This window comes from Rhineura floridana, chromosome 3 (genome assembly GCF_030035675.1).
Source record: "Rhineura floridana isolate rRhiFlo1 chromosome 3, rRhiFlo1.hap2, whole genome shotgun sequence".
Classification (NCBI taxonomy): domain Eukaryota; kingdom Metazoa; phylum Chordata; class Lepidosauria; order Squamata; family Rhineuridae; genus Rhineura; species Rhineura floridana.
Genome location: NC_084482.1, coordinates 30,734,160 through 30,756,501, shown reverse-complemented (window position 1 = coordinate 30,756,501; position 22,342 = coordinate 30,734,160). Strand labels below are relative to the sequence as shown.

Here is a 22,342-nt window from a genome sequence, read left to right as displayed (position 1 = left end):
GTAACTGTGTTTTTTTAAAAAAACTAATGTTTTGAGTATTATCTTCAGGATTACTTATTAACACATTTGTTCATTTTTCTAGAATGTTTTTCTAGACCCAAATAGCAATAATACACAGTATTTGGTTCAGCCTATGCTTGGGGTTGTCAACAAGTTTATACCCTGGTCAGAACTGAATTAAAGTTCTCAGAATCAATTTCAATTTCAAACATTGGGGCAATGCCCCATTTTTAAAATGGGAGAAGCCTTAAGAGTACAGTACTGCTGTGAGGTCTGGAAAGCCTACCTCTACACAGGGCTGGCTGGAGCTGATCAATAATTAGGAAAAGGTTGACGCTCTGCACAAACTCAGAACCATTCTTATTTACTAGCACTTTATATGTTCCAGGGCTGACTCCCCATAGTTACAAACAAATTCCTTGATTCACATTGATAGATTCATTTGATTCACTATTTTGGACCAGACTAATTCATATTTCTTTTTGATGGACTAAGGTGATGCAGGGCTTGCAAATTCAACACTTTGAAGATTGCTACCTTGGAGAGTGAGCTAAGTAACATCATTAAAAAAATTACACACATGCACAGTTTCTCTTCAGCAACCTGATGATGTTCACTTCCTAAAGATCTACTGTTATTAAAAAAGGCAAGAGCAGAAATATTAAGATAGCAATAATCTTGAGGATCAAAAATTGCAGGTAGCTACGCTGGCCCATTAGGAGGAAAAATGTCAAACATATTTTTTTTGTAATGCAATTCCAAGCTAAAATATCACCAAGTTTAAACATAAGGGGAGCTTGTTTCATTCATGTTTTCTTCCCATTAATTTTTGTTTAGCCTGTATGTACACCAAAGAGGTCAACATACATGCTTGCAATGCCTCTGCCCCAGTAGTAGCATCTGGATACTTACACTCCAAATACAAGCTACAATATTTAGTCTTACTGTAGGATGAGGTGCGCCTGGCGCCGACGCTACTATCTTTTCGGTGCCAGGTGAAAACCTTTTTATACTCCCAGGCATTTTAAAGTATATTTTAAACAGCATTTCCGTATTTTGGATGTTGTTTGGTTCGTTATGTTTGTTTGTTTGTTTGTTTTTTATTATTTATTGTATTTATATACTGTGCTTGTTTTTATCTTTTTGTACACCGCCCAGAGAGCTTTCGGGCTTAGGGCGGTATATAAATTAAACTAAATAAATAAATAAAATAAATAAAAAGTATTCCTCTGCTATACTTCACAGTTAGAGATAACAGCTCACATATTTGATTGCCAGTGACTAGAGATGTCAGAGAACTCCAACGGAAATGGGAGTGGACACTGCCCATGTTCACTTATTCATCCCATATCTGGAATGGAAATCAATCCAGTAAATACAATCCGTATTTGTCATTGTTTTCAATCCCCAAACGATATGTAATTGACTCCCTCCCTTACATTGTTTCCTTTGAACTGACATGAATGGCCTTTGCATTGAAATGTATGCTGTGAAATTATGTAATTAACTGTTCTGCCACAGTGGCTATCGTCATGAATAACGTCATTTCTGTCAGAAGCTGAAGGTTAGCAGAACCGAAACAGCACTGCATGCAAGGAACATGGATCGGAACAGAAATTGAAGCCTTCTTATACCGCCACTCATGAACATCCCTCCCCCCTAAAAATCATTCATTCTCTCACACAAAAATCATTCATTCTCTCACACATTGCACTCCCTTAGACCCTCCAAAGCAGAGGATGCAGTCAGAGATAACAACACTCTGCCACTCTCCAGAGCCTAGGGGACAGGGGACGGGAGAAGCTGACCTCCAGTTTCCCACTGCACTTCAGAGGTACACAGCACACCTCCAAAGTCAAACACAAACAAGGCAGTCAAGGCACTGCCCTTCCCCATGAGCCTCTTTCCTATAGGGATGGTGGGGGAGGGGAACCTTAATGCCTTTACAAAATTTTACTCTTATGTTTGTTTGTTACTAGTACACAGAGCAAGGTTTTTCAAATTGACATTTTATTGTCTTGTATTTTAAATTGTGAGCTGCCTTAGGAGAGCTGCTTCTTAAAGGCGGGACATAAATAAATAAAAATAAAGTTAACATGGATTCCTATTGTGATGTCTAGCTCTTAAAGCCTCTGAGCCGTCCAGAACCCTCCATATTACAAGCAAGGTTATTCTGAATGGTTAAAGCTTTCATTGCCCATGCTCTAATAACCTCCAAAATAGATTACTACAATGTGCGCCACATGAAGCTACCCTTGAAGACTGTCCAGAAGCTGCAGCTGGTGCAGAATGCCACTGCCCAACAATTAAATGGGGCAGTGAGAGAAGAAATCACATTACCCCAATCTTCATATCTCTACACTGGTTGCCTGTGAAAGTCTGAGCTGGTATCAGTATATAAAGCCCTTTAGGACCCGAAAGTACATCTTCTCCAATACTGCCCCACCTAATTATTAAAATCTGCTGGGGATGCCCTGCTTGTTATTCCAACATCAGCTTCTGCTGGGTAAGTGACATGAGTCAGGGCATGCTAGGTGGCAGCCCCCATGATTGTGGAACTCCCTCTCAAATGACATCTGGTTGTCCTTCACATTGGCCTCATACAGGTGCAAGGTGAAAACCTGTTTGTTTACTTGGGGTTTTGGAGTATAATTCACCCTCTTGATGACATTACTACTTGGTTATATTATGATTTTGTCAATGTTATTTTTTAATTGCTGTGCCATATTGTGAGTTACTCTGTGCTTCCACTGGGAGGCTAGGGAGGATAAGTACAAGGAAATAAAATTTAAAAAGAGCAGTTGCAAAGGAAACTAAAAACTGTATTTGTTATAACCTATATAAATCCAAGAGACTAATAAATGATGCAAAAGATGAATAACTATGCTTGAAACCAAAAGATCTTTTAACAAATGGGCTATTAGCAAGCAAAGCATATGTGTTGAAAATGAAGAAAAGAAACTAAATTACCACTAAATCAGATTATTATGCAAGTCAGATACTAATATTTTGGAAGAAAATGCTGGCCAAGATTGTCTAGAGAGCTACCAAAGCAACAGCTGTGATTTAGAATCTCTGATCTGCTGTGATTAGGGACTCCAAAATTACATTCTAAACATGCACTAACAGAGCTTCAGAGAGAAACAATTAATAGTTCAATTTTACAAGTAAAAAACACAGAGACAGAAGCAATTAGCCCAAAGCTAGCACCTGAACCTACAGCAGAGAACTTTTTATTTTAAAAACTGGCAATTTTCAGAAGAACAGAAATGTATATTAGCACTTTTAAGTACAACGTCCCACCTTACAGCTAGGGCAATCCTGAGGCTCAGAGATATAAAACTGCCCTAAGAATCAGGCCAAGATGCTTGAAATCTGGCTACACAGTTACTGAACATAAACCTCATACAAGATTGAACTGTGAATTGATTGGGCTTTTATGTTGGGCACAGTAAGATATAAATAACTACGACAAATAAATAAAAATGTAATAAATAGTAAGTTGAGGATGCAATCCTAACCCATACTCAAAAGTAAAGCCAAATGAACTCAATGGGGCTTACTCCCAAGTAAGTAGGATTAGGATTGCAGTTTCAATTACCAAATACACAAGTTTTAACCCAGAACATGGTGTATTTTTTACATAGTGCTGTTGTTCAAGAAGACGAGCATCATTTGCACTACATTTATCTGTAAGATTGAGACATTTGGTGTATAGCTGATGCTAACTGCTAATCTTCAACGAGCGCCCAAGAGCAACAGAACATAGATAGTTTAATTGCTGGTCATTTTGAAGAACTATTTAAAAAAAAAGTTCCTTCCAGTCACTGTTAAGTGTTATGTCTTGTTTCTTGGTGCTTGGACCTGCACTCATGGTGTTGCCAGCTAAGTCATGTCTCAGTAATGTAGGAGTTTCTAGAGCGAAAAAGGCTGGTTCTTCAGCAGTTAGGCCATGTTTGCACTATACATCCAAAGCAGTATTTAAAGTGATATAACAGTTCTGGTTTCCCCCAAAGAATCCTGGGAACTTTAGTTTGTTAAGCGTGCTCAGACTTGTTAGGAGACCCTTATTCCCCTCAGAGCTACAGTTCCCAGAGTTCCATGGGAAGAGGGATGATTGTTAAACCATGCTGAGAACTGTAGCTTTATGAGGGGAACAAGGGTCTCCTAACAACTCTCAGCACCCTTAGCAAATGACAGTTCCCAGGATTCTTTGAGGGAAGCCGTGGCTGTTTAAAGTGGTATGATACTAGTTTAAATGTATAGTGCTGGTGGGGCCCTTTTCACTGCCGCTATCAAAGGTGCTGCCTACAATGAACTCATGTCAGAATACAGAACTGGAATATGATACATGCACACCTGGCTTCCAGCCTAACCCTATACATGCTTATTCAGAAGTGTATTCAGAACTGCTAACAACGCAATGTACTTCCAACTAAATAGGCACTGGATTGCAGCCTACATACTCAGCTACAGTAGGGCCCCGCATTACGGCGTTCCACTGATGCGGCGCCTTTCATTTTCAATTTTAAAGGGTTCCCCCCCCTTTTGTGTTTTGCGCCATTTTCACGCAACGCGGCCCATTAAAGTCAATGGGGTTCCGCTTTACGGCCTTTCCCGCTTTACGGCGGGGGTCCAGAACGGAACCCACCGTATAAGCGGGGCCCTACTGTATATATATTCTCAGCATTATCACATCAATGAGAAAATTAGACTTCGGCTGTGTAACAGTCCTAAGCAAAGTTAGTTACATCTGAGTAAATCTATTTAGAATTGGGATTATAAATCCCATTGAATGCATTCAACCTAAAATTTAAGTAAATGAACATAAGATCAGGCTTTTGAACAGAAAACAACCAGACTACTGGTACAATATCAAAATGTTGCAAAGCAGATTTTAAAATTACTTCTGGGGAAAAGACCTGACAGGAGCTTTTTCTCCCACTTCCCAAGTTCAGGAAAACTCATTCCTTAGGTCAAGCAAGCTGATTATCTTTTCACCAGTCTTTTGTTAAGATAATACCCACAGATGTTTCCTCAGTTGACTAACAGCTAGTCTAAAAGATACTTACTCAATGGTTTTTGATGGCTGGTGGCTACTGGGTTCCAACGTGTTAGCGGGGAATCTTTTCATGGCACCTATTCATGCTAAATGTAAAACTTTTCAAAATGCCTTGGCCTTGAAGTGCTCAGAGAGGTTGGATACATAAGCAGAAAACGGCTTTAAAATGTGTCAGCATGTGTCCCTCCCCCACCCAGTGAAATAGATTGTCTCAAGCCTCCATCATAAGTATAGCAATGCTGACAGCGCAGATCAGACAATCAACTCATACTGCTCTCTACCCCCAAGGAAAGGGAATGGAGTCCTCGGCATGTATTCTTAGCTCATAAGGCCATATATAATGGTTTGTAACAATGGTCACTTAGTGTGCTTTGGCCAGAAATGTAGGTCATCTTGAGACAAAGCCAAACGTGTCATGAGACATATAGAAAGGGGTGTAATTTCCCTGCTGAGGAATAAGTTGCGGCATTTTGTCTGCCCCTCCCTGCTCAGCTACAGTACTGATTGTTGGGTGTGCCAGGAGCCCTCATGTTCCTTGCCAAGCTGCTGTAGGATGGAGCCCCTGATGGAATACTGAACATCATCCATGGACAACATGCAGCTGTGAATTTTATTTGTGACCATTCTGATATCAAAGCATCAGCTTTGTGGGATCTAATCAAGCTGGAAAATATATCTATGAAAGGGGTTCCAGGAATGGCAAGAGAGTGCAGGCGAATATGGTAAAACTATGCATCTGTGTTGACATCTCTGTTCACAAGAAAGCTGTTGATGATCCTGAAAACACTTAAAATAGTGATAATTTTAATGCCTTGAGTTGTAATTCTGATGTTTTGGTATTTCATTTGAAAATGGCAAACTTTGAAATTGACATACAGTACATTTTAAGTATGATTAACCCAAAACCTTTAAATATTCAGTAACTCTTAATTCTCTAGCAGAAAATTTCAAATATGTAAAAAGCGCTTTGTGACTCCCTTTAGTCCTTGCTTTGTATTAGTAACACAGCTGTATTTTCCTTGAAGTTCTGAGACTATTTAAACTTGTTGTTTAAAGATTAAGGTTTCATTCATGTTTATGTACTGTATATGGATATTGTTTATGTATGTTGCTTTGTAAATTAATTTGATATGTTTTTTATTGTACCTTGTGTATTTTATTGTAAACCACTTTGAGATCTTTTAGACAGTAAGCGGTCTATAAATGGAAATAATAATAATAATGATGATGACATATCAGGGGTGAAGGAGCTATTTTTTTATCAAGGGGCATTGACTCATAGGAAAAAGTCAAGCATAGGCCACAGAGATTAAAACATACACTTTTATGCAAGAGAGAAATATAAAACATTAAACTTGCCTGTGTTTCTTTAGTGTGATAGTAGTTGTTGCATTTCCTTGGCAAGCATTTGTGGAATGCCCTCCTTAAGGGAGCAAAGTCTGTCTTCCAGTATTAACTTTTTTCAGGGGGAATTTAAAAGCATTGCCATTTACTCAGGCTTTTGATGGCTGAAAGATATTGTTCCTAGCTAGAGATGTAAAATTTCTGTAAATTCTGAAGCCATGGAAAAAAACTGTTTTTTTCTGGGGGGTTTTCAGGAAAAAATGGAAATTTTCAGAAAAATTGAAAAAGTGCAATATTAGTTAGCACTTTTTACAGATTGAAAGTCACTTTGTTACTTCAGGAACATAAAATGTAATTATGTATAAATTGGTTTGGCATAAAATTATCACATTTGGTATATTAAAAGTACATTTTATTCAAACAATTATTACAAATTGAATTTACTTTTTTAAATTTTGACTTTTTTTTGGTAACAAATTGATCTACAAGATCCTGAATTGTAAGCAACAACTGAACCGTAAGGAACCTTTTTCGTTTTGTCAGTTTATGAGGAGCAGGCAAAAAAAAATTCAAAAAGAAGAAACCATCAACATTAATAACAAAGAAAATTATTTATGTCTCCGCTAGTCCTCCACAGTGTCAAGCAGACATAAAGCATCCATTCTCATACAAAGAATTTAGAAAAAGGGGGGGATCAAGATTCAATTAAACATATTATTCATCATGCTAAAATAAAACATTTCATAATCAATTCTTTCATTTTTTTCCCAATTTTTCAGAAAAAACTGTTTCCCCCCCAATTTTTCCGGGTTTTTTACGGGCCTTCACATCTCTATTCCTAGCAACCTTGAAATTATTTGCTGTAAGGGTATACGACTGTTGTACATGTCTTTAATTATTTTTAAATATGTTTTATTGCATTTATATTGTTTTATTTTGCTTTTATTTGCTACCCTGGACTCCTTTGGAAGGAAGGGCAGGATAGAATTTTAATAAATAATATCTACTAGTGCTGAAGATGTTACTACTCACAACTAATTTTCCAACTTCACATTTGTTAATATGGCACACAGGATTCTTTGCAAAAAAAAAAGAATTTAACATAACTGGCTAAAGTAGTATGCAGTACCAAATAGTGATGCAATTTCCAATGCATGCTTCAAGTCTGGAAATTCATCAGCACCTGCACAGTCTGTAGAATTCCAGTAGAGGAAGATTTTACGTATTTAGTTATAAACTCAGGGTTGCTTTGCAGTTCTGTGACTTCATATTGAAAGTTTTCAGGTACATCGACTACTTCAATGCTCAAGAACATGGCAAAACTGTTTAATTCCAGTTCCTTCATTTTAGGCCTTACATTCACTCACAAAATCTGTGAGGTAAATTGCATATTACCTCTGGTATTCTACTATCAATGCAGGTTGTTGTCTTTGAAGGGTTAGAAAGAGCCCGCTTGTTGCCCTTTTCCAGTTACACTTGCTAAGACTTTAACTTAGCTTCAAATAATTTTACATTTGAAAATACGGAAATAAGAATTTGCTTAGGCCCTTGCAATTTGACACTCTCAGACAAGTACCAGAGCAACTTCGCCAGGTCACGTAGCCATTTATGGTTACCTAGCTCAGGCACTGATTTTCACTTCAACTCCATAAAAAGTTTCACTTCATTCTGTAGTTTGTAAAACTGCATCAGAATGCTCTCTTGGCTCAGCCATTACACACCACAATAAGCTAACAGTGCAATCTTAACCATGTCTACTCAGATTCCATAACTTTTAATGAGTCTTCAATTCAAACTGGCAAGTGTTAAATCCTCGACTTTTAATAACTTCAATATCAATATTACATTGTTCAGTTGTGTAGATTACACACAGATCCTCTTAAAGAATGATGCAATGACTCACAATCAACCTTGGATCAAGCAATTAATCCATTCTGCGATCCAACCGCAGCTGAAACATCAGTAATGAGACCACGCAGTTTTTTTCAAGTTGTAACAGAAGCCCGTTCACTGCTGACATACTCTTCTCAAAGAATATCTTCTCTTTTGATGAGATTTCTGAGCTGGAGCTACTGCTGCTGCTGCGAAAGAAAACAAGCTCTCTTGGCTCTCAAAACCTGGTGCGATTCCTCAGGGGAAAAATAGCCGAGCATTACTCATTACCTCTGTTATTTCAACAACAACCAGAAGGTAAGACTCAAAAAACCAGTTGGAGAATCATTCAGGAGAATTTATTAATCCGATCTGGTACTGTCCTATGAGAAAAGTTCACGTCCTCAAATAATTTAAGCAGCTTTGCGTGGGGAATAGCTGCCGTCTGTAACTGGAAAGTCTTCATGGCGCACCGCTATGGCCACGGTCTTGTCGCCGCTCTCCGCCCTTGTTTAGAACTCCCGCTCAACGACAACCGCGACATCCGCACCTTCCGCTCTCTTCCACGCCTCTTCCGGCTCGCGTGCGTGTGGGACCGGCTCACCGCGAGCCTGCGCAGTCTTCAGAGGAAAGAGGCTGAGAAAACGGGGGACGAATGCGCATGCGCTTGTTCAACCGCCACCGACGTTTCTACCCGTCCCACGGATTAAAATGACCACTGAGCAGGCGGAGACGGCAGTGAACGTCTATGGCAAATCGTCCCACATTATGCCCTCCCCTTGAGGCACATAACTTGATTCGCCCTGGGCTCATGATGTTGCATATCTAACCATAAACAAGAAACTATACTGTGCTTTTGGCTACTGTTACTAGGAAACAGCAATCACTTCAAGGGCTAGGGCTGCCAAGAGTTCGAAGTAGGGTGGTGGACTTCTCTTTCTCTCCCCCCCCCCACAGTTGTTTCTGGGTCCTCAGCCTTTTCTTCCTTCCTTCACTAACTTGCATCGGGAGAGAGCGGTCTGGCAGACGCTAACTCAGAGAGAGAGAGAGAGAGAGAGAGAAAGAAGAGGCTACATCCCCAGAAACGGCTGGTGGCGGGGGCGAATGTCACCCTCTCCAGCAGGGACGTTAGGATAGTAGGATGCTTGCTGGGCTATATGTGCTGGTTTTTTCCTTCTCCCAACAGCTGTTACTTAGGGTTAGGGTTGCCAGGCTCAAGGCCTGAGACTGAACCTGTATCTTTAGGAGAAGAGAAAGTCTGCCAAGTGCAGGTGTTCTTGCAAACCTAATGGGAAAAACCACAAGGTGGAATTCTCCCTTCCCCCTGCACGACTTTTAAAGATACAGAAGACCAGACCTCTTAGTTGCCAGGCCCAGCCTCCAAGAGGTCTTCTGTATCTTTAAAAGTTGTGCAGAGGGAAGGAAAAATTCCACCTTGTGGTTTTTCCCATTACAGTGTTGCAAGAACACCTGCACTTGGCTGACTTTCTCTTCTCCTAAAGATACAGGATCAGTCTCAGGCCCGGAACCTGGCAACCCTACTTAGGATCTAGCCTCTTTGTCCACACCATTGCAAGGTAATGAATGCACGTTAGTGGAGAGATTTTTCTCTCCATTAAGTTGCATTGTTATCTCTGGAGGTGCGCCTGCATATGGTCTTTTTTTAAAGTGACCTTTCAAGCTATACCTATTTCCCACATTTCAAGATAGAGACATTACAGAACAGTGACTTAAGAACCTCCCATTTTTATTGCACTTTACAGTGACATGAGGCACAGAATTAAATCATAAATCATAAATAACAGTGTTGTATTCCATGCAGTGTGCCCCATGAGTGAGTGTTGTGTCTCAGAAAAATACCAGTACAGTAATGACAGGTAAATAAAAGGGGCTTCAGTGGAGATTGCACCGTGATGTATGGTTCATCAGTGAATCCTCCCGTGTCCTGAACCACCATGGCACAGAAAGCATCGTGTCTATTAGACTGTAAGCCTGCAGGGGTTGTAGTGGACAGCACGATGAAAATGTCGACCCAGTGTGCGGCAGCTGTGAAAAAGGCAAATTCCATGCTAGCGATAATTAGGAAACGTATTGAAAATAAAACAGCCGATATCATCATGCCGTTGTATAAATCTATGGTGCGGCCGCATTTGGAATACTGTGTACAGTTCTGGTCACCTCATCTCAAAAAGGATATTCTAGAGTTGGAAAAGGTTCAGAAGAGGGCAACCAGAATGATCAAGGGGATGGAGCGACTCCCTTACGAGGAAAGGTTGCAGCATTTGGGGCTTTTTAGTTTAGAGAAAAGGCGGGTCAGAGGAGACATGATAGAAGTGTATAAAATTATGCATGGCATTGAGAAAGTGGATAGAGAAAAGTTCTTCTCCCTCTCTCATAATACTAGAACTCGTGGACATTCAAAGAAGCTGAATGTTGGAAGATTCAGGACAGACAAAAGGAAGTACTTCTTTACTCAGCGCATAGTTAAACTATGGAATTTGCTCCCACAAGATGCAGTAATGGCCACCAGCTTGGATGGCTTTAAAAGAAGATTAGACAAATTCATGGAGGACAGGGCTATCAATGGCTACTAGCCATGATGGCTGTGCTCTGCCACCCTAGTCAGAGGCAGCATGCTTCTGAAAACCAGTTGCCGGAAGCCTCAGGAGGGGAGAGTGTTCTTGCACTCGGGTCCTGCCTGAGGGCTTCCCCCAGGCACCTGGTTGGCCACTGTGAGAACAGGATGCTGGACTAGATGGGCCACTGGCCTGATCGAGCAGGCTCTTCTTATGTTCTTATGTTATCTTTATTGTTGTTGTTATCTGCCTTCAAGTTGATTTCGACTTATGGTGACTGTGACGCCCTTCCCTGGCTCTCCCTGTCAGGTTCCTACCTGCTAGTGGTTACTGCCTGTCACTAGGCACCACCAGGGACTCCACCAGTCCAGACTGTCCTTTTTTATGGTTTCTCTCCCTGCTCTAGTACAGATCTCAACAGATCCCCCTGCTAGGCAACCACCAGTCACGTCCTATAACCCGTATTCCCAGAGACTCTGAATACTTGTGGTGTTATTCTCTTCACCGCTGCCACCATTTGTTATAGTTTCCCTTCAGCCTTGGTCATTACCTTACCCTCCCTTCTGGTCTGTGAAACCCCAGCCAAGGATCAGGCCTTTGGTAAACCAAATTAAGTATTTATTAAATAACACAGATAACAAAGATAACAAGATTACTTCATAAGGCACATAAGCATATGGTTTTATCTAATACTAATCCGAACTCCACCCCCCTCCTTCTCCACGCTCTCCTGACAAACAACTCTCTCAAGCCCACCAAAACAACCCGCTCACTTTCATCACATCCCCCAGATTCCACTGTCATCCTTCCATTTATACCCTCAGCCATTTTAAACACTCAGCCAATCATCTAGCATTCTACTGCCCATTCACTCCCCCTCCTCTTTCACTCCACTTACCATGTATCTTCTAAACAAACAACACTTACCATATATACACTAATACAGGAACATCACAGTGACCCTATGAATCAGCAACCTCCAATAGCATGTGTTATAAACCACCCTGCTCAGATCTTGTAAGTTCAGGTCTGTGGCTTTCTTTATGGAATCAATCCATCTCTTGTTTGGTCTTCCTTTTTCTTCTCCCTTCTGTTTTTCCCAGCATATTATGTCCTTACAGTAGCCTCTTGTCCAGTGTATAGGTTGTGCATCAGGACAATCAGATGCTGTGGCACCCACATTTCTTTTAAAGCATTCCATAGTTTTTCATGATCTACACAATCAAAGGCTTTGCTGTAAAGCACAGGGTGATTTCCTTCTGAAATTCCTTGGTCTGTTCCATTATCCAATGTATGTTTGAGATATGATCTCTTGTACCTCTTCCCTTTCTAAATCCAGCTTGGACATCTGGCATTTCTTGCTCCGTATATGGTAAGAGCCTTTGTTGCAGAATCTTGAGTACAGAGCTTAGAAAACTTTAAAAGTCCCCTGCCGCCCTTTGCTTTGTTTACTATCTAGCCTGATGAGTGCTGGTGAACATGAAAGCTTGCACACTATTTTGTTTATTTGTTTATTGGTTGGCCTAATAAAAGTAACATCATTATATGGACTTTAGAAAACATTAGGTACTTTCTCATGTAAATAAGTAAAAACAGTTGCCAAGTTTCCAAATAGAACTATCACATCTCCAGCCTGTAGGTAGCAGCACAAAGCGGAATCAGTACATAGAACCAGGAAGTTGCGGTCTTATGACGTTTCATTCCAGCTCCCTGTCGTTTGTTTTGTTGGAATGTACCAAGAAGAACAGGGGAAGGAACAGAAAAGCTTACGTTTTAAAAGCCTAGGAAGTGAGCGACCAAGCCATGCATGAAAGAATTACAAGGAGTACATAATGCCTTTAACCATTACATACATTTCAAGGAAGGAAGAATAGCATTGGCTTATGCTGGGAGGACATAGAGAGTGATGGTTTTTGAGATTTCGCCCACCCATTCATCCTTAGTTGGGCTGGTCTGAGGGTTAAGTTGTTAGTCCTGGGAACCAGCAGCTGTTGGGGCAGGTGAGTCTCCCAGTTCTTAATTTCACGATGGGGGGGGGGGGCTCTCTGTCTTTTGACACCCCCACCTCCCCGTTCCATACTGTAAGCAGCGCGCGACCCCTGGTCCTCTTGGTTGCCTTAGTTACCAAACGGCCCTTTTCCATCCCGGTGGGCGCCTGAGACAGTTTGGCCCATTGTGCTGGCGACACAGCCGCTTTAATTAACCACTTGAATGGCTTCACGGCCTTCATGTGTTTAGCCACAAATCATGTGCCTCTTCGTACCGGGTTTCGTTGCCGCCACAGCTATACAGTCACCGCGACCAAGTCATTTGCTGTCTCACAGGGTTGTAAAATAAGTTGTCAGGGAGCATACCTGGTAAACTCTTGATTGTAAAGGTGGTACTTAAACAACACTTCTGTTAAGGGCTTGCATTTATTATTTATTACCTTTATATCCCACTTTTCTTCCAAGGAGGTCAAAGTGGTGTACGCGGTTCTCCTCTGCCATTATAAATTTACAACAACCCTGTGAGGAAGGCTGGGCTGAAAGGTAGTGACTGTCCCAAGGTCACCCAGCGAGCGTCATGGCTTGAATGGGGATTTCAATTAAAAGGGGATTTAAACTACTCTGACATCCTAGTTCAATCGTACACTACACTGGCTCACATACATTATCTCAGTTTTCACAACAACCTTGTTAAGACTCTTGGTATTATTCCTCAGATTACCAGATCACAATCTAGAAAGCAAACTTTTGCCCCTCCTGGTACCAATGTCAACTTTTTAACTTACTCTGATATGTGGAAAAAAAACAGGTGAAGTCTTTCCTGGCACAGAGATGAAACGACAGGCAAAGATTTTCCCCCTTGATTTCTGCATGTCTTACTGCTTTTAAAAGGTGCAGGCCATGATGTGAGGTGAAACATTCTTCATAATGGAACATTTGCTGCTGCTATATTTTTCCATGAAAAAAATTAATTCCTAAAAAGACATTGTTACATAAAATAAATTGGTGACATAGGATTGTATTCAATGCTGCTCATGTGTTCCTCTCTCACAACGGGGCTTCCCCTTCCTCACCTCTCCCTGTGCGCTCTGCTCCAGAGGATCCCTCAACCCTCTGGAGCAGTTCTGAAGGTGTGCAGGAGGGGAGAGGAGGGGAAAGTTCCTTTGCGCAAGCAAAACTGCAGCCTTGGATACCACTCATAACAAATGGATACAATACTGGTCAAATTGGGCAGTTTCAAAGTTACAGTGAACTATTTTAAAGATGACTTATCTGAAAGAAGCAGGCATTCATAATAAATCGAAACACATTACTATTTGAGTAGGCTAAAATTCTGGTAATCATTTCAGTGTCTTCATTTCCCACCCACCCCCTTAATTTAAGCAACGTACAGAAGTGTATGCTGTTGATTTGCCACGTCAAAGTATTTGTAGGTATTCCATTAAAAATAATTTCCAACATAAAGCTTTATATGGATCTAACATCTAAAACCAAATTAATTGCACTATCCTATCTTTGTATGTTTGATCACAAGGAAGTTTCATTGTGTCCAATGGAATTACTGTCTCATAGATGTGTTTTGGATTACAGCCCATGTGCGCTTTCTGCATTTTTCGTTTAAAATATTTCAGTTCAAGTATGTTTGGTTTTTGGAAAATAAATGTGATTTATTGAGCACCTAAAGTTAACATGGTGTACTTTTTTATAATGTTGACTAAATATAAATCAAATATGCTAAAGTAGATCAAAATAAATATAGTCTATTGGGGTTTTTTTTAGAAAATGTCAATTCAACATTTTTCAGAAAACCCACTTTTGTAGATGCAGGGGCAGTAAAAAACAAAAACAAAAGTGGGCAACTCAGCCCCACTTTGAGAATTAGGGGGACTCTGAAGTTACCATATGCAGTAGAGTTGAGGACAGCTGTCCTGTACTTTCACTACTTGAGTTGAAGGGGGAGTTTCAGTAAGTGAAGCTTCTCATGTCATAGTGCTGGAGAAGTGAGAACTGCTGCACTTTCCAAAATTCCCTCTTCTACACAACTCTAAATAGTACAGAAATTCTGTTCATCCTAGAAAACCCGTTCCGACAAGTCCCCATCCCTGGGCAACTGTTTACAAGACTGCTCAGTTCTGAGAGGATGATATGCAGAAGTTTGTTTTACAGGAATGTTAAAAACTGCATGGTATTTCTCCCACACCTTCTAGAGCTACAACATCTCTAGCTTAGGCTTGCCATCTCTTGCTTACTTCAAGGAATGGTCCCTTACTTGGTAATTCTCAATTTTAATACTAAATCAGGAACAGGTAGCAAGTATCCCATCTGGCTATATCTCTGTCCTGATATTTTCAGTGCAAGTTAAAACATCTGAAGTGTAGCTTAGCTTATTTTCCTTTATTCCTGTGTTTTGCAGTGCTGTTTCTCATGAGTGGGCAGACCTCCAGCTAAGGTCAAGAGTGAGCGAGAGGTAAAACCTTACTTGCCCCAGCATGAAATCAAAAGATCAGGATCTGGTGGAGCCTCATCCTATGCATGTTTACTCAGAAACAATCCCTGCTGAATTCATTGTCAGTGGAGCTTACTCTTAAATAAGTGTACATAGGATTGTAACGGTAGATCATCTTATCCCTTTTTTATTCAACACAAGAGTGAAAATGCTAATGTGAGAAACACTATATTAAAGAAACGCAAGAGAATTTTATCTCTGTCCAAGAAAAGAACCCACGTTTTGATCTGAATTCCTGATGTGGAAGTAGAAATTGTCTTAACTTCTTCCCCTTGTGCTATACTTTGCCTAGTATTTAGTACATAGTTGCTGAATACTGAGTAACCCAGTCCCAAGGCTCCTTAGATTCACGGAGCATTGCTTACTGAACAGTGAGGAATCTCTGTAATGTTTCCAATCTGAAGTCACACTGGAAACCACTAGGGGGCAATCTGGACTCTTGGTTGAAGTAGATTGTTATTGACATTGAGTTTGGGGTTTGATTTCCATTGCTGATGTTGGAAGAAAGATATGTCGCTATCTTCTTCTGAGACAGTGGTTATCAAGCTTTAGCCAGTGATACAGCCACAGAAGACACATGGTGGTTGCAGGTGTTGTTTCTCCCCCCCTCCAGTTCTGATTAGCCCTTTCTCTTTTCTCTACTGAAGTCCATGGAGCCAATGTAACTCTATTTACCTGTACGGGGTAAAAAATGGGGCTGGAGCTGGGGGAAATACCTCTTGTGCTTAATTTGATGCCCCTAATGTGGAATCCCACCATCAGTGTTTTTTGTGCCTGTTCTGGCTCACGTTGCAGCTAGCTTCTTGCTCCACTTAATGCAGACAATTCAAATCTATCTGAAATTAAGAAATGGGCCTTACAAGACAGACAGCTGGAGCCAGATTTAGTCATCCTCCGAGTAGACCCATTGAAATCATTGGGACTTACGTTAGTTGTGACTAACAAAAATCCCATTGATTTCAATGCGTTATTCTGAATATGACAGTTTGGATTCTGAATATGATAGTTTGGATCCAGACCAGAGGCTATGGCATAGGCAGTTTTCTGGCAATCATACTTTTACAAATTAAACATTGCATCTGTGTTGCAATTATGTACTTTGTGTTACACTGATATTTTGGTTTCCTTTCAATAATTGGGTCTGTGGTGGAAGAAGACATTGAATCCAGTGTTTTTATTCTCCCTGATCACAAAAATCCCCTCTTTTCCTTTGCATACACAATAAAAGCCAGCTCTTTTTTGATCCCAAGGTTGTCCTTTCTGTTTAAAACCAGATCAATTCTCTTTTCATAGCATAACACTTTGGTATTGCATATTCCTGTCCTTCATAAAGATTCCCTATTCTCTGTTTTGGTTTCACTGCTATTTTAATAGCTTACCTATTTTCCTTTGCAAAAGCCAGGATGAACTGTCGCTCAGAGGTATTGGAGATATCAGTGGAAGGTCGCCAAATTGAAGAGGCCATGCTGGCTGTTTTGCACACAGTACTGCTCCATCGCAGCACAGGGAAGTTCCACTACAAGAAAGAAGGGACCTACTCCATTGGGACAGTCGGCACGCAAGATGTTGACTGTGACTTCATTGATTTCACCTATGTCAGGGTTTCTTCAGAGGAGCTTGACCGGGCATTGAAAAAGGCTGTTGGGGAATTCAAGGTAAAGCCTGCTATTACTCACTATGTTTATTTTGTAACTACACAAGGCTACCCATGAAGACAGTTCAAAAGCTTCAATTTTTCCAGAATGCAGCTGAGCTACCAAGGTTTTGGCTGGGCCATGGAAGCGGAACATATTATTCCAGTCTTCTGTCAACTTGATTGGTTACCAAGTTTTTTCCAGGCTCGCTTCCCTGAACAGCATAATGTTAGGTAGTTTGGAGAATCACCTCCTCTACAAACCTTATCTGTGTCCCCTTACTGCAGGGTTGGGGAACCTTTTCCAATATGAGGGCCACATTCCCTTCTGGGCAACCCTCCAGGGACCACATGCTAGTAGTGAGTGGGAACAGAGGCAAAAGTGGGCAGAGCAATGACTGTGAACCTTGCCTCTGTATCGTAGGCTAATTTCTACACATGTTCACACACACACACCTTCTCTATCCTCCATCCAGGCAAGCTAGACTTATTATCAGAGTTTAAGGACAAATTCTAGCCAGGCAAAAATATTTAAGGAGGGTGCAAAGCACGGTTGGTGAAGATGTGGTCTGGGGAGAGGTGTCCCAAGAATGAGATAGAAAGGCCTGGAGGGGTGCAGTTGACTCCTGGGCATGAGGCTCCCCATTCCTGCTTTGATGTCTGACATGCAATGGTTGGACCTTCTGAGTTCTGGCATGCAAATTGTTGAACACCTTCCTTGTGGAGGGTACACCTGGCCCTGTTACTCTCTGCATTTCAGTGCACTGTGAAGAGAGTGTTACTCCAGTGCATTTTCATTAAACATTTCCTCTTTTATGATGATTTAAACTGCTGGTGCTTTGGTATTTAAACTACTTTATTGTTTGTGAGCCTTCTTGTGTACATTTGGTGTTGAAAGACAGGATATAGGAACATAGAAGCTGCCTTATGCTGAGTCAGACCATTGCTGTATCTAGCTGAGAACTGTCTGTGCTGACTGGCAGCAGCTCTCTAGAAGGTCAAACAGAGGTCTCTCCCAGTCCTACCTGGAGATGCTGGGGACTGAAACTGGGACCCTCTGTAGGCAAAGTAGATGCTAGACCACTGAGATATGGCCCTTCCCTGTTTTACATTTATTATAATAAATAATAAACAATAGTTAAAATACCCATTATTCTTACCAGTGGGGTATGTGTGGAGGCAGCACTTAATGTATTGCAAATGCTCTTGGAAGATGCAGTGCATGTCTGTGTACCCTTCGCCCAAAGACAACGTTCACCCTCTGTCAGTGGTGGCTGAGCCGTCCAGCAACTTGGGTGAGGATCAGATTTTGCCCCATCTCAGTGTTACTCCCCAGTGGAGTGCTTTCCTTTTCCTCATAGACTCCACCGAGAGTCAAGCCTGCTGCTCCAGTCTGCAACAACCCAGTCCTGGGCTCTGTTCCTTGATCATGTGCTAAAGTGTGTGGGGGGGAATATTGATAATGGACTTTTATATAGTTGTATAGATAGATATGGAGATAGAGAGCACTCCAAAGATTTCACCAGCAGCCTCTACAATTGAGAGCTTTGCTTTCTCCAGCCAGAGCTCAACAATTGTGGCTGTTGTGGAACATTCTGTGGAGACCAGGCACGAAGCTGGGTGACATTTCATATGTCATATGGCTTGCACAAGTACCATAGCTGTCCCAGTAATACAACAGCAGTATGGTGAGCAGCTTTTGAAATACCTACATACTGTGAATTAACAAGCATTAACATATAACTTTCTATAAGCTAAAACTGATGACTGCTTAATTGTGACCTTCCTGAGTTGCAATTGTTATCTCTGGATCTGCATGGAATTGTGCTCCATACCTCCAGACACGTCTTTTGTAATATAGCATGGTCTAGCAACAGTCATTCTTGTTTGTTTGTAAAACCCATAATGCTAGTAAATGTTGAAAGAGTGCACCCTGATTCCAGTGATATCAAATCCCTAATGTCTGTTGCAGTGAAGATGCATAATAAATTAGAGAGATTTATTATGCAAAAAAGTTCTCACTCCAGTTCTACAAGCACAATGTTCTGGTCAATTATTCAGTGGAATAGGTTTAGAATTCTGGTAAAAAAGTCCCACATACATAATTTGCATGTGTACATAATTTGGAAGCCACATTTTTTCTTCTATGTTCTGGCTGTTATCAGTAGGATGTTTAAATTTGGCATTGGGTAATAAATGAGAGAGAGAAATGGATGCCAGGCAGAGTGAAGGAAAATATCTATGTGGGGTTGAAGCGGAGGAATTTGAATTAATGTAGAAAGACTAGGTGTTGTATAGTGTGAAACCATCCAGTCCACTGGTGACTGGAATCACACCCTTTTTGCAATTATTGCCATGAACAATCCTCAGTGTTGAGAGTGAAAAAGCTTGCTTGATCTTCAAAAAACTTTCAGACTGCATGTGTTCTTGGCCACACAACCATCTATCCACATTGGCCATGGATGCACAGCATGATCCTTGGTACAGGGAGTAGTGATTTCTTTGTGTTGTAAAGGACTTTGGGAATCAGTATTGTAAAATGCCTGTTGGGTGTTCTGTATTTCTAGGATGCACTGAGGAACTCAGGAAATGATGGGATGGGCCAGATCTCACTGGAGTTCTATCAGAAGAAGAAATCACGGTGGCCATTCTCTGATGAGTGCATCCCTTGGGAAGTGTGGACGGTCAAAGTCAATGTGGTGAGCCTGGCTAACGAGCAGGAACGACAGATCTGTCGTGAGAAAGTTGGTGAGAAACTCTGTGAGAAGATAATTAACATTGTGGAAGTGATGAACCGACATGAATACCTGCCCAAGATGCCCACCCAATCTGAGGTGGACAATGTCTTTGATACAGGTCTGCGGGATGTCCAGCCCTACCTGTACAAGATTTCTTACCAGATCACTGACTCACTTGGAACCTCTGTCACTACAACCATGCGGCGCCTCATTAAGGATACCCTGGCACTCTGATGCCCATGAGACTGTAGACCTGACATTATTGAGAGGCAACATAAGCAACTGGCTTTCTGCCCTCACTAAGCTCCAAAGCATCAAATCCATCTTCGCTCCCAGAAAATCTGGGAGTCTTGACACCCAGGTGCTCTGCTCCAATTTATTAATTCCATAATGTCTCCAGAGCAAGGGGATAGAACAAGCCCAGATTGCCAGGTTTTGTACACCCATTTACTAGATCCCAGCTTCTCTCATGGTAGTGAATGAAAATCAGGATTCTTCCTTTAGCCATTTTCTGTTAGACTTAGCTCTATAAGCTTAGAGAGTGTGTCTCTTCATGGGAGAAAATTATGTGTATTTTTCCTTAGTATATCCTTGGTATAACCCACATGGTAACGCTAAGCTTAGTTCTCTCCACGAGCCCTAAAAGTCTATTCAAACAAGATGCCTTGATTTCTTAACTGCAGAATATTTTGCAAATGGAAATCTGCCAAGGCTGGGGTTACTTTCCTTGGCAAAATGGGTGCCTTTGTTCCTAAAAAACCATTTCTCATACTTGACTCTGCTCTGGCTTTAGGATAATTGAATCTGATTAAAAGACCTTTGTCCTGTGCCCAACTTTCAGGGCAGCATTGTGTAAAAGGCTGAAGGTCCATGTTTTTCTTGGGTCCTAGTTGCAAAGAAGAGCTAAATCTGATAGACTTGTTCAAAGGCTGTCTCATCTTGCCAATCCAGCCCTCATCAACCCCACAGTTGCCATTTCTCTGAAGAGTTTGGAAGTCAGGAACTTGCATTACTGAAAATGATAAAGATCCTCCATGTCTTGTATATGTTTTTCAAGTCTAATGTAATGTGTATAATAATAGTCTAAGAATTAAAAAAAAAACAAATCCCAGACTTCTGTCATAACTTTATACTGTACAATACTAGCTTTCAGATACCATGCACTGAAAAAGTTGGAAAAGCATTTACCAATGTGTACTTGGACTGGAGAGATATAGATTCAAAGTCCCACACGGTCATTAAATTCACTCAGTGAGTGTGAGACAATCATCATCTCAGCCTACCTTCTTTGTTGGGCTTTTGCATATAAAAAGGGGGTAAAATAATGTGTGCCAGCCTAAGTCCTTGTAGGAAGGATGGAATACAACCATAACAGACAAATTAATAAATAACCGATTAACATCCCTAGCTGAAAGATTACCAAGCCCTTAACAGTGGGAATAAAACAACACCTCTTTGCAACTTGAACATCCAAGTTGTGAATATGTCAAGGGGTCATTTCTGTTCTAATGCAGCCTAGTTATAAACATACTAAAAATGTCATTATTGTTCTTATTGGCATTTTTATCCCACTCTTCAGCCAAAAGGAGCTGTTTACAAATATCATTGAGAAGACAGTCCCTGGCCTCAGATTCACTATCTTTGCAAGCTCTGTGTGATGCTTTGGAGTCCTGACAATCATCACCTGACATCACTGTAACATCAGTTGATTGATAGGTGGGCAGCCAGCTGTCAAACTTGGCCCATGAGGGTTAGAGGAAATCAGGCTCCCTACCTTCCTGTCCTAGAACAAGTAGTGGGAATATAACTCCAGGTTTTCTTAGATTAAGCTAATTATTTGGATCCTTTTCAATCTGGTTCAGACCCATTCTGGGGACAGCAAAAGCCTTGGTTGCTTTACTGGATGACTGACACCAAGAACTGCATAAGGGGAATGTGTTCTTCTCAGCAAACCTTAATACCATAGGGCGGTATTCAAATAAATCCTTGCAGTAGTGTAATGGGATTCCCCCCTTCCCCTTGCACTTGCCCCCAAATCTGATCAGGTGACACCCCCCCCCCAGCAGAGTAGCATACCACAGCAGCTTTGCAAGAAAAAATGCTGGCAACTCCACTAGGTTGTTGTTCCAGCTTTTCCCTTGCACAAAGTGCAACCGTTAAAACATGTGCAAATACATTGTTTCCTGTTCAAATTCACATATCACTCCAGTCCCAGACAGTAATTTTATTTTTAAAACTGAGGAATTCTGATATGTATAGTTGTAAGTGGAAATATATGATAAAATACACAGCACAATCCTAAACAATTTACATCCTCTTAAACATGGTTAAAATTGCAGCACTGCCAGTCAAGCAAGTCCTTGATATAACATGTAGCCCAATCCTAGAAAATGTGCATACCAACCCGGGAGTACTGAGTAAACATGATTACACCCATTCAAATTAGATTTTCAGTGAAATCTGGAATTGGCATTCTTGTTGCAAATCACTTGCTCTTTATAGGTCTCCGGACGCCCCTTCCATCTAACGAAATGCTGACAATGTCTCATTTATAGCAAGGACAAATCTGGAACACGTGCACAGACAATTCTCATATCTGATAAGTACAGGTCCTTAAATATTT

General features: G+C 41.0%; 1 protein-coding gene across 3 annotated transcripts; it reads left to right on the top strand.

The window, feature by feature from the left end:
- The first annotated feature begins 12,572 nt into the window (after positions 1 to 12,572).
- Positions 12,573 to 20,830, top strand: ATG101 (autophagy related 101). Of its 3 annotated transcripts, XM_061621741.1 has the most exons (4): positions 12,573 to 12,854; positions 15,256 to 15,309; positions 16,747 to 17,003; positions 19,549 to 20,830. In XM_061621741.1, exons 3-4 carry the CDS (start codon positions 16,752 to 16,754, stop codon positions 19,951 to 19,953), a joined length of 657 nt encoding a protein of 218 aa, XP_061477725.1. In that variant the 5' UTR covers positions 12,573 to 12,854; positions 15,256 to 15,309; positions 16,747 to 16,751; the 3' UTR covers positions 19,954 to 20,830. The 3 variants fall into 3 exon arrangements, with proteins under 3 accessions (XP_061477725.1, XP_061477728.1, XP_061477726.1); XM_061621744.1 differs by lacking the exon at positions 15,256 to 15,309 and having other exon boundaries at positions 12,574 to 12,854; positions 16,751 to 17,003; XM_061621742.1 differs by lacking the exon at positions 15,256 to 15,309 and having other exon boundaries at positions 12,574 to 12,854.
- The last annotated feature ends 1,512 nt before the right edge of the window (positions 20,831 to 22,342 follow it).

Coding starts and splice junctions, on each gene's coding strand:
- ATG101 (XM_061621741.1), top strand. CDS start 16,752: ATGAACTGTCGCTCAGAGGTATTGGAGATATCAGTGGAAGGTCGCCAA. Junction 17,004..19,548: donor AGGCTGTTGGGGAATTCAAG/GTAAAGCCTGCT, acceptor CTGTATTTCTAG/GATGCACTGAGGAACTCAGG.